At 40.4% G+C, this 18,440-nt stretch overlaps 1 protein-coding gene across 2 annotated transcripts; it reads left to right on the plus strand.

Moving 5' to 3' along the window:
• The first annotated feature begins 1,187 nt into the window (after positions 1 to 1,187).
• Positions 1,188 to 8,909, plus strand: fxyd5 (FXYD domain containing ion transport regulator 5). Of its 2 annotated transcripts, none has more exons than XM_030392476.1 (10): positions 1,188 to 1,302; positions 3,391 to 3,436; positions 5,664 to 5,759; positions 5,939 to 6,079; positions 6,172 to 6,222; positions 6,849 to 6,899; positions 7,333 to 7,365; positions 7,454 to 7,528; positions 8,054 to 8,099; positions 8,586 to 8,909. In XM_030392476.1, the coding sequence occupies exons 2-10, from the start codon at positions 3,391 to 3,393 to the stop codon at positions 8,611 to 8,613; spliced, it is 567 nt and encodes a 188-aa protein (XP_030248336.1). In that variant the 5' UTR covers positions 1,188 to 1,302; the 3' UTR covers positions 8,614 to 8,909. The 2 variants fall into 2 exon arrangements, with proteins under 2 accessions (XP_030248336.1, XP_030248335.1); XM_030392475.1 differs by lacking the exon at positions 1,188 to 1,302 and adding an exon at positions 1,622 to 2,034.
• The last annotated feature ends 9,531 nt before the right edge of the window (positions 8,910 to 18,440 follow it).

Below are 18,440 nucleotides of genomic sequence, written 5' to 3' on the forward strand. Positions count from 1 at the left end.
TATACCTGTGTCTGATGTATGTCTCTGAAAGTATTGTCAAATGTTTATCTACACATATATGTACAACTGCATCCAAACACAAAATAATTATTGTCCGATGTTGAAAAATTAAATGCAGAATAAAATATTGTGATCATCTAAGTATTCAAAATGGGATTGAGAATGATTAAAACAATGGAAACTGTAATTACGATGATTGTAAGCCTCTGTACCCCAGTCAACCTGCTATTCATGTGGAATTCCATCTCCCCACTTTCAGTGGTTGCCAGCTTGTTCCATTAGGTAACGTTTGCTGACACTTGCTAACATTACTCACGTTGCTAGCGTTAGCTCGCAAAAGTCGACGCTGCTGCTTACGCTTGCTGACGTTAACTTTGCAAACACTTGATAGCCAACATTACAGCACTGATGGGCACATACTGTAAAACTCAGTCATTCTTACTTTTTTCCCCCAACAAACTGGCAACAAACAAGACTGTTGATCGCTGTTGAAACACAGATAGCATATGACACCAACAGAGTTATACTAATGGTTGACAAACTTTGTTAAAAGCTGGAACCAATCGTCAGAAATTCTTACACAGACAGAAGCAAAACGATCATTTTGGACCAGACAAATATTTTTTAAGATTATTCATTCATAATTTTAATAGTGTTTTTAAGGAAAAATGATACTTTAACTATGCACCTTCCCACAAGCTCTTTAGATTTATTAATTGTTATTAAGTTATTTATTCTATCCACCAATAGAGCCTCTTAAATCATAATCCCTCAACGTTTAAAAGGGGTAATGTTATTCACAAACCCATGCGCTTCATGATGTTTACAAGCAGATTGCGGTTGGTCACTTGTATATTGTCAGAGTACATCTCATAATATGAAATGTTTTCGACATAATTGTTTTTATTTAGTATCTGAAAACTTCAAAAAAGCAGAAGATTCTACCGAGGAAGGTCACGATGCAAACTGAATGAAGAACACCCATTAAAAAAGTGTTAACAATATTTCAGAGAAACCATAAAAATGTGATGGAGGACAAGTCGATCCAGTCGCACTCAGGACAAAGCCTGTCCTCTGCTAGCACGGATGAATTGCGGCCTTTGTCTGCCGTAACAGTCTAGGTTTGTGTTTCTCAGCTGGGTAATGCTGTTAGGTCAGAAAACACATGCTTCAATCCTGCAGCCTTGAAGCAATTGTTGAAAAAGTTGAGAAAAAAAACCCACAAGGATTTAATATGCTGGTATGTCACTGCATAGCTGGAATCCAATGTGATAAACAACACCATGGTCATATGTCATCGAGGTAAGTACGGTTGCTTGGTAGCAAAGCAGGGAATTTTTCAAATGTACTCAAATAACCGAACTGCTTAGTCAGATGCTTACTGAGATGATTGTTATTTAAGTAAAGACCATACAGTTTGTCTTTGTCAATGTTTTCAATGTCAGTGTGCTCAAGGGAGGATATTTCAAAAAGGCTCTTCATTAATTAAAGGAAGCCATATAATTATAAAAGCCTGAACTATGTTCTGTATTTCTGAACGACTGCAAACATAGCAACAACTTCTCTGAACAATGGCGCCGTTCATTTCTAGGTAGTGACATGGAAACAAATGACAGATTGACCTGTTGAGGGAGAGACGACTGTATCAACATGTAGAGAAGCAGCAAGCTATAGAGGATGACAGACGAGTAAACACAGTGAGAGACTGTTTACCGCGGGGGGAATACAGAAATAAAGTAGGAAGACAAGCCACCATGCTGAGAGACGGCTGAACTGCAGGCGGAGTGAGTGAGAGTGAAAAAACTGGAAGCCAGAGAGCACGAAGGAGGAGGCCATGTCATGAGAGCAAGTGGGTGAAGCGAGAGGCTGAGGCAGTTCAGGCAATTGGATGAGGAAGTAGTGCTGGTGCACACATGGGTGTGGTTGGTTAGCAGTTAGCCCATCAGCCACTCAGAAGTGACATACAGAGGAAAAGCATCGTGGATGGCGAGGCTGAATCTGTGGAGCCGGGCACCTCGCAGGATGGATACGAAGGTAAGCATAATACCCTGGATGGATGACTAAATATCAGAGAGCTTGGGGGTGTTTTTTGGTTGAAGCGGACTGTTGGGAGATTGATGGAGGCTGACAGACAAACGGCTGAACAGACAGACAGAGAGTGAGTGAGAGCGCTGGATGTGACAAACGGGCGGGCAGGTCAGGCTAGGGGAAGGGGAAAGACGCCTGTACAGCCCAGGGGAAACAGGCCTCATCTTGACATATGCTCTGGAGTGAAATGAAGATTGGCATGACCTGCTAATCTGAGCTGTCACAGCCCATGATGGCCACAGACGCTCACCTGTCACACTGTTCCAAGCCCGGAGGACGAGCTGCCACCAGGATAGGTCAAAGATCGAGATTAATTTTCTGCTGGGGGTGGATCCAGACCGAGCCACCGGCCGAGACTTCCATCTGTCACTCTACCTGTCTCTGCACCTGCCTGGCAGTTGTTCTTTGTATTGCTATAAAATCACACAATATTGGACAGGTTTTTATGCCTACTTCTGTTTTTCTATAGTGTTTTTTTTTGTTTCAAGCTAGGGGCAATATGTTGTGAGGGGGAGGAGAGAGCATGTTTTCCCACTGATTCAGAGGCTGTTTCTCCCCAGTACAGCATTTCCATTATGTTAAAAAGACTTGTTTTGACACGTCGTCCGATGCCATATTTTTAATTGGTGACAGCAGCAAACCGGAAAAAATATGAGGTTTGATCAACAGCGCCATAAAAGTTGAACGCAGGCACGTGTGGGAGGGTTGCATACACAATGTGCGGCCTCGATCACTCATTTTTGACAAATGGAAAAAAAAAAAGCGGTTCTGACGTGTGTGTCTTATAAAGTTTGACATTCAAAGTAAGAGTCTGTTTTGTGTCATGCTGCGTACGGAGAGTGGGTGATGTTGCCTGTTTGCTTTAGCAGGAAGGGAGAAATGGCCATGTGGTATTAAACCTCAATGAGTGCAACTTCCTGTCTGGCAGATTGTACAAAATGTTCCTGAGCGAGTGCTGCAATAATCTCAGCAGAGCCTCAGCTCGTACTGGTGCCCTGTTTGAACATTTGTAACACTATAATAACCATGGCTAAAGAGACACTGTATACATTAACCAGCAGACATTTTGTCTGGATATCCTGTATCTGCTCCTATCCACTGTAACCAATGCACCAGAGTGTTTTCATTTGTATGATCTGTCTTCGTTTATTGAGTCAGCTGTAATATGTGACAGGCTCTGGATTAGATCTTTTGGGTCGTTTCAATCCCAGGTTGTGTTTAAATTCAATCTGTTAAAAGACACTAGTTTGGATGCAGATCATTATTTCACCTCTTCTCCCCATGAAATGTGTTTTCTTACAGATGTATTTGGTTTCCCTGACCTTTGCCCTGTCTGTCATGTTACAAGGTGAGTGCAATACAGTCTAGCTGGTCGTGAATCAGATCACTTAGAACAGAATTGATTTTAAAGCTGGTCTGTGCAGCCTTTGCTGATCAGCAGCTACTTTGGTCATAGATCACAATAACTGGATAATGGTATGTAAAAATGTAAGTGCCAGAATGTAGCTTCAGACTGTAGTGGCACACGAGGCGTAAAGTCAGTAAACTGGCTCGCTAATGTCAGTTACACAGCAGTATCTATCTAATATTGCTGACATATTAGCCAACATGAGATACTGGTTATGCTTAGTATTCTGAGACTGTGGCAGCAAAAACCCCTCACTGTGTTAAACTGAGCAATGATCAGGTTTAAGGCAGGTCAGTTTTATATATACATGAATGCATATATATATATGTATATATAAATATATACATATATATAGATATAGATATAGATATAGATATATATATATATATAGTCCAAAATCATAATCATACTGCCTCAGTGGGCTTTATAATCTGTACTGTGAACAACGTCCTCATTTATTGCTAATGTGTTTCAACATATGTGTCATTTCTTCTTTCAAAAGTATTGTGTCACTTGTAGCTTCATCCTGGAAACTACCATCTTAAAGGGGTACACCACTGATTTAGTGAAACTCACCTCCATTAAAAGTGCAATGTGCAAAAAGCAAAACATAATGTGAATAAACATCAGACATCTACAGTGATTGTGTAGCAGAGATGTCCTCTAAAGTTAGCATGCTAACAGCTAGCCCTGGCCTGTACTGTCATGTATTACCATTTCGTACCAACCACACTGAGATGTTTTTCTTGCCGGGTTTGGTTGGTTCCTGGAGGGGTCACCCATCTGTAACCTTAGTCAGGCTTCTCGACGTGGGTGTTGACTGATGCCATTGTCCAGACGGCCCATTATTTAGTGTGTTTGATGTATTTTTTCCCCCACCTGTATTCCATACAGACCTTACCCTGATGAACTGACTCATTTTAACTCTGTCACTAACCAATCAGTACATTTTTTAATATGTTTCAGTCTATGGGATTCCTGGGCTGTCGGAACAGGGCTAGCTGGTTAGCATGCTAACTTTAATACTATCCAATCCAGAAAATGTCTAAGCAACACAATGCATAAGCCTTTATGACAGAATTTCAATACTTGTTTCTTCAGCTTCTGTTGATTATTTAGTTACTTTTGGATTGTTTTTTAACCATATGTTTTTACATATTGCACCTTTAAATTGCAAGACTTGTAACTGGCAGATTTAAAGGGCCAAGATATTTGATTTTTAGTCTTGAGTATGGTCTGTAGACCCTACCTGCCTAGTAAATGCCCATATGATGGCAACATGAAGAACAGAAGACATGTACTAATGTTTTGACAATTGGTATGAGTAAACTGATCCTTGTAGAATAGGTGGAATTCCCCTTTAGATCCTGGGGACTTTACAGAAAGGCTTGTCACAAATATGATACTTGGATGTTCTTTAGTACGGTGATGTAATGACTTGTAGGAATAGTGAGTATACACCATGATAACATCAACAGGACATTTTCTAACACCTCTCACTTAGCAGCAACATATTTTAGGGAAGAACGAAGGTTCGACAGTCTGAGTCCAGATGAGGGATAACCTCACAATGAACATCTAAGAACTCAAGCTACGACTACTTGATGTTAATACGATCAAAATGAAGGTTTTCATCCTCACTTAATATACCTGACATATCAGAATATAGCGGCAGCAGTAAATCATTACATGATTAGTTAAGTCCCGTCATACGGGTTCATTAAAGTGGTGGGGATCAGAGCATCAGCCCAAGAAAGTGGAGGTTTTGTAGAGCCCCAAGACTAATTGGAAGGTGCCGAGTGAGTAAACAGACAACGGCCTCACTGTCCTGCAGTCGCACGCACAACAATCCAGCTCTGTTGTAAGCCAGAGGTTTTTGCGAGAGCCACTTCTTTGTAGCTGTGCCGCACTGGCCCACTCACAGGACTATTACTGTGACATACTCTCCATGCATCTGCAGGCCTCTCTCCCCCTGCAAGGCCAGACACATTCTCGAAGTCGGGCCTCTGCCAGGAATACATCACAGCATTGTTTGAGAGAGTCGCTGGAATAAACAGCACTGTCCTTTGTTCCTCCTGTACACTGTACTGAAGAGAGGCCTCGCTGTAAGGCCTCATCTGACTTTTGTGTTTTCTGGTGATTAAATGTGGCTTTTTTCCTCCCGCAGTGTCAAGGGCTCAGAGTTCCACACTTGCAGATGAAACATCTGAGGGCAGCAATATAGCAAACCCAGCAACAGTGCCCACTTCTGCAACTCCCACTGGTACGATACCCAGGGCTGTGCTTATGTTTTTACAGTTACTATACATGATGATAAATGTCCATATATCTATCTATCTATCTATCTATCTATCTATCTATCTATCTATCTATCTATCTATCTATCTATCTTATGACAAAAGATAAAGGTAATTTGATTTGGTTTGTGTCTTGATGCAACAGGAAGAAGAGTTGCAGGCAGAGTCACCAGAGAAGCTGACTCCTCCCCTGAAACTTCCCGCGTTGAGCTAACCACAGCCAAGCAGAACATCACCTTCAAACCAGGCAGTGTCATCACCACACCATCAGCAATGACTTCAGAAGGTAGTCTGGTGGTGTCCCTCAAAGCGTTAACTCTAACAGATATAATGTCAGTTAAACCTGACCTATTTCTTTCTATGTTTATGTCCCTGTAGCTCCCAAAGAGGCAACAACAAAAGCGGAGACAAAGCTCACACCTACAACAGGTAACACTCTACACCACCCCCTCCCTCATGTGTTTAAACACCCCAGTTGGTGGAGCCATTGAGTTTGGATGGTAGACACACCGTAAGCACTCCACTACACTGTAACATCCAATCACACCACCAGCAGCAGAGGCTTACAGTCGACATTCTCATCAGGAACGCTTTAAAACTAATAATGAGGTAATTAGAAAATGTTAAACTCCCTGTCCTTGTTGAGATATACAGAGGAGTATTCCTGCTGCATTTTACAGCAGCGGGGGAAAGAGGGAGAGCCAGAATGAGTGAGAGCGACAGAGAGAGCTTTAAAAAGTGTCAGCCTGAATTTCCTCTGAGAGTCGTTCCACTGAAATATTCAGAAATTCAATTAAAAATGGAGTTAAACATAGGAATGCACCTGGAATTTTACGAGACATAATTATGTATGGACACGTATGGCACAGATAAGGAGTCAGTAAGTCCCAGAAAAAATATGCTCCCCTGTACTGAATTATGCTTTTGCATTAAAAACCTGTGACTCATACATTTTAGACATCATAAATATTAAAGACAGAGGGAAAGAGGGATCCAGAAAACATTTCTTTAAAAAGTCATGGAAACTAATGTTTTTTACTTGTCTATTTCTTCAGCATCCACTGTGACATCCTCCCCATCCACGACTACGAAAACCACCCAAAAAGGTACAGGTTTCAATTTGCCCGGGGTACCAAAAAATGTTACTACTCCGTACTTACCTTAAATGCCACAGGCAATGCGGTTTTATTGTTATCTCATGGCAGACTGACAGTATCACAATTCCCTGTCTTCCAAACAAAACCCACGGTGGAGAGGCAGAATAGAGCGCCTCACTTCCTCCATTGCCAACAGATTAGTGCTTGATTGTACCTTATGCAAGAAGAGATAAGATATTTGTGTCCTCATGCTGTGCTGGCTTACCACAGATAGGGTTTTGATACACCATCAACAGCATGTCAGCAGGGCCAGTAGATCTGTTCTGCTATCTCTGACTGTTGTTCCCCAGTGATCCTCGCTTTTTTCTTCCTGTTGAGGCTTCCTGTGTTCAGCAGTCAAACTTAATTCAATACTTTTCTTTTCTACTTTTACTCCTTATAGATGTGGGATCGGAAGACGATGCCTTCACGTATGGTAAGAAGCTTCACTTGACCTGTGGTTGTTGTGTTGTTACCTGTCATGTGTGTGGCGGAGGGTTTGATTTTGTGTTTCGTATGTTCAGATTATAAGTCCCTGCGCCAAGCTGGACTGGCCATTGCAGCGTTTCTTTTCGTCCTGGGCATCATGGTCATCGGATGTAAGTATGACTCTGAAAACTACTTCGGTCCTGTGTAACCTCTGATTAAATGTTTTAACAAAACAACCAAATTTTGAGCCCAAAGTCACAAACTTTAAGCTGTTGCCAATATGGAATAATGTCGTATAACTAGTAGAATCCGTGAGTCATACATCATCATTCAAGCTTGGATGTAGCGCGGCTCCTTTAAAACAAATAGGTCTGTGTGTTGTATGTCTGTGGTCGATGGTGGAGCAACGGTGCTCAGAGCAGACCGGCATAAGCGATAAGAGCTGAGGGAAAGTGCAGCAGTCATGTTGTCTGGTGGCAGGAAATGTACAATTTCAGGCAACAGTTTGGCCATGAATAAACACTGCAGATACTCAATAGACAAGAAGGGTATTGAACAGTTTCTCTGATGATATACGGCCCCCAATTTGTTTTTGTTTTTTTTGTTTTTTTAATGAATTAGACAGGTAGCCGATTCTTACATACTGCCACTTTACCAACTGCCCTTCTCACTCCTTCGCCCATCTCTGTCTGTAGGTGGAAGGGTCTGCCGGCTGCCCAAGTGTCACAAGAAGTCATCTCAGTAAGTATTCTCAGCCTTTTATTTCAATAATGCCGGCAAATGTTCATATTTTTTATTATGCTCGAGAGGTGCATGATTAGCACAACCGCTGATTGATTTAAGGCAATGCAAGCTGACAGACAAAAGTGATGTAAATTAGGGGCCCATGTGCATGAAAGGTAGCCATGCTTACATCATGCTGTTGGGAAACTGCAGCTGAACGAGTCAAGTAATTTACATCACAGGCTACTGGATGATAGATGGCAAACAATCACTCACTTCAGACGTATAATAGCTCAACAGACTGCTGACTAAAACCTCTGTGATGACTAATAGATCAAAAAGATTATGATTAAGCTATTTGTTGGGCGAAACCATAACAGACCAACTGTGAACTGCATTTTTGTTTTTTTGTTTTTTTTATGTTTCTTATCTGGTTTGTTTGCATTTAATAAATATAATTGATAGCGTTTGATTCTTTAAGTGTTCTCCGTGTTGGTTTTCCAGGTCGTATCACGTAGTCCCGACATCATGAGGAGAGAGAGCAGAGGGTGTACACTGATCAAACTACAGAGCTGCAAGAAACCAACCAGGAGTCGATCAAGAGAGAAACACTCGCCCATCACCTGGCAGTGTGTGTGTACATGTGGACTGACTGACTGTATGCTGCTTAGTAACAGTGTCAAAACATGAATCATGCTGACAAGTGAAAATCACAGACTTAATCTTTGTCAAATGTTGTTTCTATACTTGGAAAAACCCGCACTAAAAAAAGTTAAACAATTATTTATCCTGGCAAATAATAAAGAGATGACTCATGTTTTAATCACACCTTCAGCCACAGAGCATGTTTCTTTCTAATCACCTTTATATCTTATAACTGATTACACAGCCAGTGTCTCAAAGCCAGGATTATTATTAAAGGTTATGAAGAGTAACATCATAATAGGTTATATTTAATAGGTTATAATATATCACACAACACCTGTGTCTGCCATGGCCTAAAAAAGAAGCTGGGTCACTTTCTCTTCCTGATACGATGCAGGCTGCACGCTCTTTACTCTTTCAATCTCAACAAAAAACGTGATGTTTAGTGAGGGGTGTCTAAGCCTCTTAGTGGCTCTATGCGTGTAAATGAGTAAAGCCCTAGATTAAACAAGATCCACTGGCACTTTATCTTTGCATCCATATGGCGCCAAAATGATACAGACAACAGACTTGTAGAAAGCAAGCTCATTTTCCAAACAGATTTAATGTTCAAAATCAATACAATCCAGAGTTCAGCATACCTACATAATATACAGGAGTATTCACTGTTCTAATTGGTATTAGAACAAAAAGAAGGCGACAGCAGCTGCACAGGGGGATGCAGTTTGAGATATACACTCATGTACAGCAATTGTTTTCTTCTGCAATACAAGGTCGTGTATTGTACTGAATTATTGTATGATGAAAAACAACTGTAAATGTCCTTGGCACAAATAATACATACAGTATGGGCTACCTGGATACACAAGTTCATATGAACGCAAGTACTTTTCTGCAAGATGACACTAAAATAGAAATATATATCTATATAGGTGAGTTTTTTTGGCAAAAAAGTGATCCCACCCACCACATTTTGTTGTTTTTACACACATATTATAAAATAAACAATAAACATAAAAAGACCATTTAGCCAAGTACAATATTTTTTATCAATCAAGAGACAACGCAAATGCATCACTCACTATATTTGTAAATATTTTCAATATAATATATATTAAAACTAAAAAAAAAAAAAATGCAGAGAGGTCAGACCACAGCGCAATGCACTGCAACTTAAAGGGCAACTCCACCAATTTTACACATTAAAGTGACTTTCCAGGTTTTGTTGAGTACTGTGTGGAAAATGTTCTCTGGAGCCACAAGTACTATTTTTGCATAAGAAGTGGCATGCCGTAAGACGTGTTAACACATTTAAATGTGCAAAAAATGTGGACCTTTACCTTACCCTTTAGGAGAAAAAAAATAGATAAACCTCAAGCAAATTGAGCAAAACAAATCAATTTGACAGCACATGTGCAGCATTTTAGGAAAAGAAATGCTGCAAATTCAGAAAATATAACCAAGTATAGAAACATAAACTCATCCATTTCTGCTTTCAGTTGGGCTTGAAAAACAAATATAGAGAATGGACAGAAAAACTGCCATTATAAAAAAAATACAAAAAATACATACATCACATTGAGGAAGAAACAAAGAGGCTACAATTTCTTACATTTACATCAGTAGTGTCACCACAGAGGGGGAATAACAACAGAGTACGCTCAGATACGTGGAGCAGGCTGGACCCAGACCCCCATACTACGTTTATTTGCTTTCTACATTTTGGAAAAAGCATTCAATGAGAACCCTCTGCTGCCAATGTTACTGTGCTGTTGTTTGATTGTATAACAGAAATAGTGGATATGAGTAAATGTGAATATGTAACTACAAAGATGTAAAAAAACTGAAATGTTTTGTGCTGCAATTTTTGTCCAATTGTCCTCCCATTGAAATGCTGACACATATTGAAGGCTTATTGGGCAATGCTACGCTATGATAAGTAACACACTTTACACACAGTGCTCGAGTAAAACAAAAGGCAAAGACAAATAATCACATCTGCCAATTTGTTTGTGTTAAGTAAATCAGGATGCATCACCACTACAGCAAAGACCTGTAACCGCTGTACAGCCTGATGAAGACGTGACTGCACAGTTGTTTTTGCTCTCAAATCTGGCTGGATCGGAGCCAAGGCCGGCCCACAGTGCCAAGATTAGCTGCAAGATTTAGTGGAAGAGCACAGTGTTTAACCCCATCGAGTCTTTCCCAGTGTTGCCGACTCCACTACAAATGCTCCTCATGAGGCCACAGATGAAATACTGTCATGCCAAACAGGAGCTTGTCCCTTTTCCCCTTCAACCTTTTCCACAGAAAGTTCCCTTCTCCATATTAGAACAAATAAGGCAGCCAGTGCCCTGGGTTCTTTGATAGAAAGCTTTCTTTCAGAGAGCATGATTGATTTCCATTTAAATGAAAACAGAGAAGCCATCATGCCCCGTATGAATGAAACAAAAGCATTGTTGGTATTTTCCCAATCATTCCCAACACTTTATTTGATTCGAGAGATTTTATCCCTCCCTCGCACCCAGCTCCCCTCTGCCAGCGTGTGAGGCATTAATCTAACTCTACAGCATTCAGAGAGCTATTTACAATCTGCAAGACTGAAGTGAAAGCCTTTCAAAACGAAAAAGAGAGGGGGAAAAGAAAACATCATCACTCACGGCGGTCGATTAATTTGATGCCTTGCAAGAAGATGTTCAGACGGGCTATTTCGACACATTTCTTTTCCTTCTTTTTTACCAAGGTTGAAGGGGGGGGGCACAGGTTTTTGTCACTGCTAATGGGCCAGGAACAGAAGATGTCAGACAAGTGAATAGGAGAATGAAGTGAGCACTGGGCTGGCTTAGTGTGGATTGGCGCGGTTTGTCTCGGTCATCGACCTTTTTCACACAGCAACGTCTGTTTCACGAGCACCAAATCAAACACAAATACAGATTTCATTGTATAGCTGGTGGAAATAATTTCTTGTTTCAGGTAGTAAAAAAAAAAGAAAAAAAAAAAGGGGGAGCTCTGGCTGTGACTAAATTATCCCTTTTAACAAAAGAAGCTTTAAGCCATATTCACTGGCTTTGATTTGGATTCCTCAAATAGAATCCAATTAGAAGGTTTGAATGTGTTCCAAGTGTCCCAGGCTAAATTGTGTGTATGTGGATTAGAAACGACTGGGACAAAGACAAAAGTATAAAACAGTAAAAACACTTATTGCTTATGTATTGATAAAAGTTTGCGTAAGAGCGAGCAATGAACTGAATAGTGAGAAGCAAGCTGTTGTGCAAAGAACTGTCCTGAGTCAAAGAGTAGGAGATGACATAGCCTGGTGCATTGCTCCTCTCATCTGTGTGTTTGAGGACTGCTACTCCACCAGGAACTACACCCCTTTCTGGTCCTGCTCTGTGGGCACTGAGTAGATCCTGATGAGAGAGAGAGAGAGGACGGGCCACAGGAAGTTAATACAGGGAATGGGGGGGGGGGGGGAACAGGGCAAAAGCAAAAGTATGTCATCTTTAAGATATTTTTAGGTTAACAGAAAGACAGAAGGAACATCTCTGCGTGTCGGAAATCAGGAAACGGCACGTCTGCCTCGTGCTGCAGGGCTCTGACAGGTGCACGGTGACTGCATCACCTCAAAACACAGCTCATCCCCAGGTGGGACTTATAAACCTGGCAAGGCACTGTTGATCCAACAAGCCAGAGGTTGCTGTGTGATTAAGCCTCTTTTCAGCAGAGCGATCAGTCAGCACCAAACACTGCCAGAGCTGACTGCAGCCCCAAGAGGCAGCCAGTAATCCTGCGCAGGAATTTAACCCTTGCAGACAGTCTTGGGTGTCTACTCCACAATGGGAGTTCTCCTGCTGCTTGGAGATCTCTTGAGACTCATTTGAACTCCATAACCCTTCTGACCATAAAAACTGCAGGTCATTTATTGCTGCACCCCAGAACAAAAGAAACCTGATTACTCTGCAGAAAGCTGTCCCGCAGCTAACTGCAGTTAAATAAGCATGGAAGCAAGTATGGAAGGGAGGCAAGAAGTGAAAAGAGAACTTCACTCTGTATAACTGGTTTAGGCTGTTCTGCTGTCAGATTGCTGTTGGCAGATTGTTGTCATGACGCCTGAATCATGTTTACAGTATTGTTTTATTTCTGAGTAGTCGACTCAGACCTCAATTCATGTGGTAATCTTTGGAACAGGTTAGGTCCTGTCCCGTTCAGTCATACAGACCCGGTGGCACTGTCTTAAGGCTATTGTTTGATGACTATGATGGAAAGGGTTAGAGGTAGGGAGTGTTCAGTGGTGGCCTCAGGCCGTGATACTAATTGCTGTACAAGTCCAGACGGGTTTAAATGGGTGGATGCGGGTTCTTTTTGCCAACTGTATGTTTTCTCTGGTTTTGATGCTGATGAGTTGGATGAAGTCAGGGAAATTGGCAAGGCAGCAGAAAGGCTGTTACCTGCCAGACTGGTTCTGTCACCTTGCAGGCTGACTTAGCGTAAAGTGGAACATGCATCTCTCAGTAACACACTGATAAACTACGTATCGAGGCCATATGGAAGAAAGATTGTGCATTTGTCTTGTTGTGTGAAAATAAAGGACATAAAAAAATAAGACTTCAAATCTGTCTAGAACCCAACAAAAGGATATAAAGATATTGATTACAAATGTTTACAATCAAATATCAACTTTAACAGTGGAGGAATTTGACCTTACCCTTGCTGCTGTTTGTGCATGTGGCGTCTTACTAACATTATGGCTGCAGGAAAAAAAAAGAAAATGGAAAAAGGTCATAACATACAAGAGAAAAGTTCATATTTTCTTAGGCATTAACAGCTTTACAAGGTACACAGTGACTACGGTGTTTCTGGCCTGAAAGCACTGAAAGGCTTTACAGCAGAACATTTGTCAATTGTGGGAATTAAATGGGCACTAACTCACAATTCACTACATTATGTCCCAACAAAGTACAGTACTTACTGACTATTGCTGCAACAGAAAGAGTCAGCGCAGTGACGGCTACAATGATGACAATCATGGTGAATTGATCTAGAGGAGAAAACATAAAACATTTCGCTGTAAGTGCATCAAACAAGCAGCAAAGCTAGCGAATGATTTCATGAATCCTGTATCATTTTTGACATTTGTTTTTCTCTCACCTGAGTCTTCGTCTCCACCTGTAGCTTTAGCTGTATCCGAGTCAGTGGCTGGTCCGCTACGAGTCTTTGGAATGACTTTAAACAGCAAAGAGAACAAGACAACTATTATTCTGTTTCCAGGTGCACTCTATACTGTACTGAACTGCAGTACTTCTACTGCATGCAAAAAAGTCTCATCAAGTTACTGAAATAGCACAGCTACTGATGCCTAAACAAATATTTGAGGGTTTAAATAGAGGATCTGGAAAATACTGCTACAGGTTGTGAAATATGGTCATCTGCCGTCTTTCCGAGAGTTAGATGAAAAGATTGATACCACTCTCATGTCCGAATGGTAAATGAGAAGCTATACCCAGCAGCCTAGCTTAGCTAAAGTGTAAACACTGGAAATAGAGGGTGACAGCAACACACTGGTTCTGTCAAAAGGTAACAAATGTCACCGACCAACACCTCAGCTCATTAGTCAACACAGGCCTGTTTGTTTAATCTGTACAAAAAACAAAGTTAGGCTAACCAAGAACAGTCCAGCAGATAAACCACAACTTGTGCTTTCTCACTAAACAAAGATGTTGAACTAGTTCGATTCACAACTTTGTTGGTGGAAATAGTCTGAAAGCTAGGTGCTTTCAGATGGATCAATGGATGGCAGGTTAATTTATTGTAATTTAGTCATAAAGAGCATTGAAGTGTAGGCAAAGTTAGGTAATGGTACTGAAGGTGGTTACGTTTGAAATGGTTATAGAATATTAATGATTTAATATTTTCATTTAAAAAAGTAATCAAAACTGATAACACAATTGAGTTAAATTACTTGTTATTCAGTATTTGTGTGACCCATTTGGGGTTGTGTTAAAGTCTGTTTCCCATTGATGTGTTTGCCATCTGCTGAAAGTGAAGAAACACAAGTCTAACAGGGTAACATAATTTGACCGGGGAACAGGTTTCAACACAACAACACTGGGAGGTATCTTGTAACTGCATGTGTTTACAAACTGATGTGTGTATATTGGTTATTTATATTAATAAATTACAATTACACTGTATTATTGCCTTAGGCTCACATTCACATAGAATTGTTTCGTTTGTGAAAATCTTAGTCTTGTGTGGTGATCAGGGTTGTCATTAAAAAGTTTGAAGAACACTTCAATTTCAAATTAGGCTGATCATTATGAAGTCTGTAAATATTTGGAGTTTTCTTTGGAATTTTATGATATATCTGGGAAAAAAAGATCAGATGAATACCAAGCACATCATGCACACAACTCAAATGTGATAACCACAAGCTCAAGTGTTCCATCTGAATTAAGCAATATTTAACCACACAAATATGAGTGTAGTATCAATCTTCTCAGCAAGAAAGTCAACAAGAATATTTAGTGTTGGACTACGTAGTAAGGTCAAGCAAATGTGTTTAAACTTTTCTTGAGAAGAATGAAGACAAAAAAAAACATTAAATTAAGTATTGTGTATGTATGAGTTTGTGTCTACAGAGGAGAGAGTGTTGAGGCTTCACAGCAATTGCATCTCTTTGCAGAAACACTGCTCCTCCAAGAGTGGACTGGCTGTAGCCCTTCTCTAAACAGATCTGTAATTCTATCAAATGTCCATCAAAACGAAGATGAGGAGTGACGGAGAGGAGCGTAGAGAGAGAATGAGAATGCCAATGTTGATTAGCTGGCCGGCAGGATGGTGGAGAAGACGACGTGTTCATTGGCCTTTCGGCAGGATACGCAGGGCCCCTCCAGGGAGCTAATTGATTCCATTCAGGGCTTAATGGTTGGGAGGAGGGAAAGCCAAGCGGGGCCAGAGCCCTTCACACATCTCACTGGCCTGGAGCACCATACACACTATGCTGACTTACTGGCAATAAATACAGAGGCCATAACCTTCACAAACTCTCCTCTGGACAGCTGCCATTACAGTTTTTGTGGGTGTGATGCATGGAGAAACCCAAAAAAATCCTACTGCCCTCCAATCCACACTTCGAAACTGATCTAACAATAACAATAATAATAATAACAATAATAACAATAATAATAATAATAATAATAATAATACCAAAAACAACTGATCTTTAACTCACATGCGTCTGCATTTAAATCTTCATCGTCCAGTTCTGTGAAATAAGAAGACATCAGATTCTTGTGGAGACATTTGTAATCACTTTCAAATAATAACAGAGTACTTCTACTGTACAATAGTCAAAGTATTGACAACGCCTCTATTCTTTTAGCAACATGATTGATTGATGATTTGAGTCAGTTTAGGACCAAATGTCTGAGAGATAAAAAATAACTATGAACAAGAATCAATTTTGTACACAGAAAAATAAAATGATTTAAGATTGAGGGAAATAACGTAACTCCAAACAAGAAACCAAAACCATAAACTTGTGACCAAAACTGTTATTAGATAACAAAACTCTAAAATCAGGAAGGAAAACCATTTAGTAAGAAATGAGAGTTCCATGTCAGGCTAAAGCATTTAGCTCTGGTGTGCACTTGAGTAAAGTCCATTGAAATGTGGAGAAATAATGAAATAAGAAGAAATAAAATACATAACATTCAATAATATATTGAAACTCCTTCCTTTACATTCAGGAGTCAAGAACACCTAAAAAAGGTGTTTTTTTTCCTTGTCTAACAGACAAGATTGTATTGGGTTCTATTTGACATGAAATCCTTTAGTTCATGTCAAACAAACATGTCTGGTGTGATCCTTGACGTCTGTTAATTACTTTATGTATGGCCTAAAGGACCCACTACTCTCACCTAAAGTCAAAACAAGGATGAAATATCGTCACTGACGACAGGACGAGACACATGTGGGAACAAAAAAAAGAACAGTGTGATAATTCCTTTCCAAGCGATTAACAAAAAATGTTCTTTGTTCTTTTTGATTGTTGTGATCTGATTTAAATACTTAATGATCTAAATTAAATCCATTTGTGTCCCTTAATTGACTTAATATGAGAACCTGTGACAGTATACTATAGTAACAACTATGCCCATCTATAAAAGGTTTGATGAAGTATTGCTGAATTTACCTCCTTCAGCTGATCCTTCACTTTCTTCTGAAACAGCTGCAAAAACAAACAAACAAACAGGCACAACATTAGAATACAATCACAGCACCTGTGATACAGTTTTTACAGGGTAGTCTGCTCCAGGGTGCTGTTATATTCAGATATATGGACTGTACAGCACAAAAGGTATTTGCTACAGTAAGTTTAATGTTATACTTGTATCACATAAAGTTGGTGAAGTCTGTTTTTATTCTGGCATCTTTTATACTGCAAAAGAACATCACTGCTGCTAATTTAACTGCCTTTTTCTTTAGTGTTATTCTTCTATACAAAACACTATGTGCTTCACAGCAGCACCTACTTTTTGAGGTGGTTGTATAATTCAAAAGCATGTGCATACATTAATCTCCACAGATGGTGCACATACGTAGGTAGGTAGGTGAGGAAAACATGCCGGTGCTGGGATGCACAGAGCCTGATTAGATGTTTATCACCTGAAAGCGTCACAGAGATGAGAACATACCAGTAGCGGCTGGCAGCAGCAGCAGCAGACACAGGAACAGCAATCGCATCATCTTCAAATGCTGCAGGGGGAAAAGAAAAGTTAAAAATATCTGCTATTAATATTCAGCCATTGATGTGTGTGAAATCTTGGTGTTTTGGTTTAGAGATAGTGTGTGATGGAAAGCAGCGATGCTGTCTATTATTGGGGCTTGGCTGGCACTTTTAGTTTCATGATCACACACTGCTAGTCACTGGAAAACTCCAAATTCCAACCCAACAAGTCCTTGTGCCGTTTTAACTGGTTTTAAAAGCATGCATGCAGATCGAGATTGTAATCTGAGGTGGGTGGCAGTGAAAGGGTCACTGAGAGACAACCTTATTTCCCATAGTGCTCAGCGGAAAACTGTTCTGAGAGCTGGCAACAAGTGTCTATTCAACATTTTCCCATCTTTATGCAAAGGCCAGGTGCTCTGCCAGGTGTTGAGCAGCAAAACAAGTGCCAATGAGAAACGCAATCAAATAAATATTTTTCTTTGTTTATTGTGTCCTGCTGGGCAATATTCATGTCATAAGAGCTTGATTTCACATTAACTAAACTTTATCTCATCAGTGACACATTTACAATGGTTTGGATTTCTTTTTGGTGTGTGCTGCTCTTAAGGAGAAATCTCTACTTCCTCATGGCACAGGGCCTGAAACAAACCCTACCTCTGTTCCCCATCACCCACACGTAGATGTGAAACACAGATGTTGTTAGCCCGCCAAACAAAGCCCCAGCTGTATCCAACACAATATGAATGGGGATATTTTTAAATGGGGAAACATTGCATGAACTCTCTTCCGGTCGAGATACCGGACGAAGCCTCATTGGCCAGATTTAGCCATTGATGCTGGCTTTGGATCAGGAACTAATAGTCACTCATGCAATTTTTGATACCATACACAGAGGGAACTCTCCCATTGACCTTTGTGCCAGTGTTAAACTGTAGCTCCCTTTCATTGTTAGCCATGCCCATTGTGTCCTGGTTTCCTGCATA

The sequence above is a fragment of the Sparus aurata genome, chromosome 17, assembly GCF_900880675.1.
Source record: "Sparus aurata chromosome 17, fSpaAur1.1, whole genome shotgun sequence".
In the NCBI taxonomy this organism is placed as follows: Eukaryota; Metazoa; Chordata; class Actinopteri; order Spariformes; family Sparidae; genus Sparus; species Sparus aurata.

Coding starts and splice junctions, on each gene's coding strand:
- fxyd5 (XM_030392475.1), top strand. CDS start 1,984: ATGGCGAGGCTGAATCTGTGGAGCCGGGCACCTCGCAGGATGGATACG. Junction 6,900..7,332: donor TACGAAAACCACCCAAAAAG/GTACAGGTTTCA, acceptor TACTCCTTATAG/ATGTGGGATCGGAAGACGAT. Junction 7,366..7,453: donor AGACGATGCCTTCACGTATG/GTAAGAAGCTTC, acceptor TCGTATGTTCAG/ATTATAAGTCCCTGCGCCAA.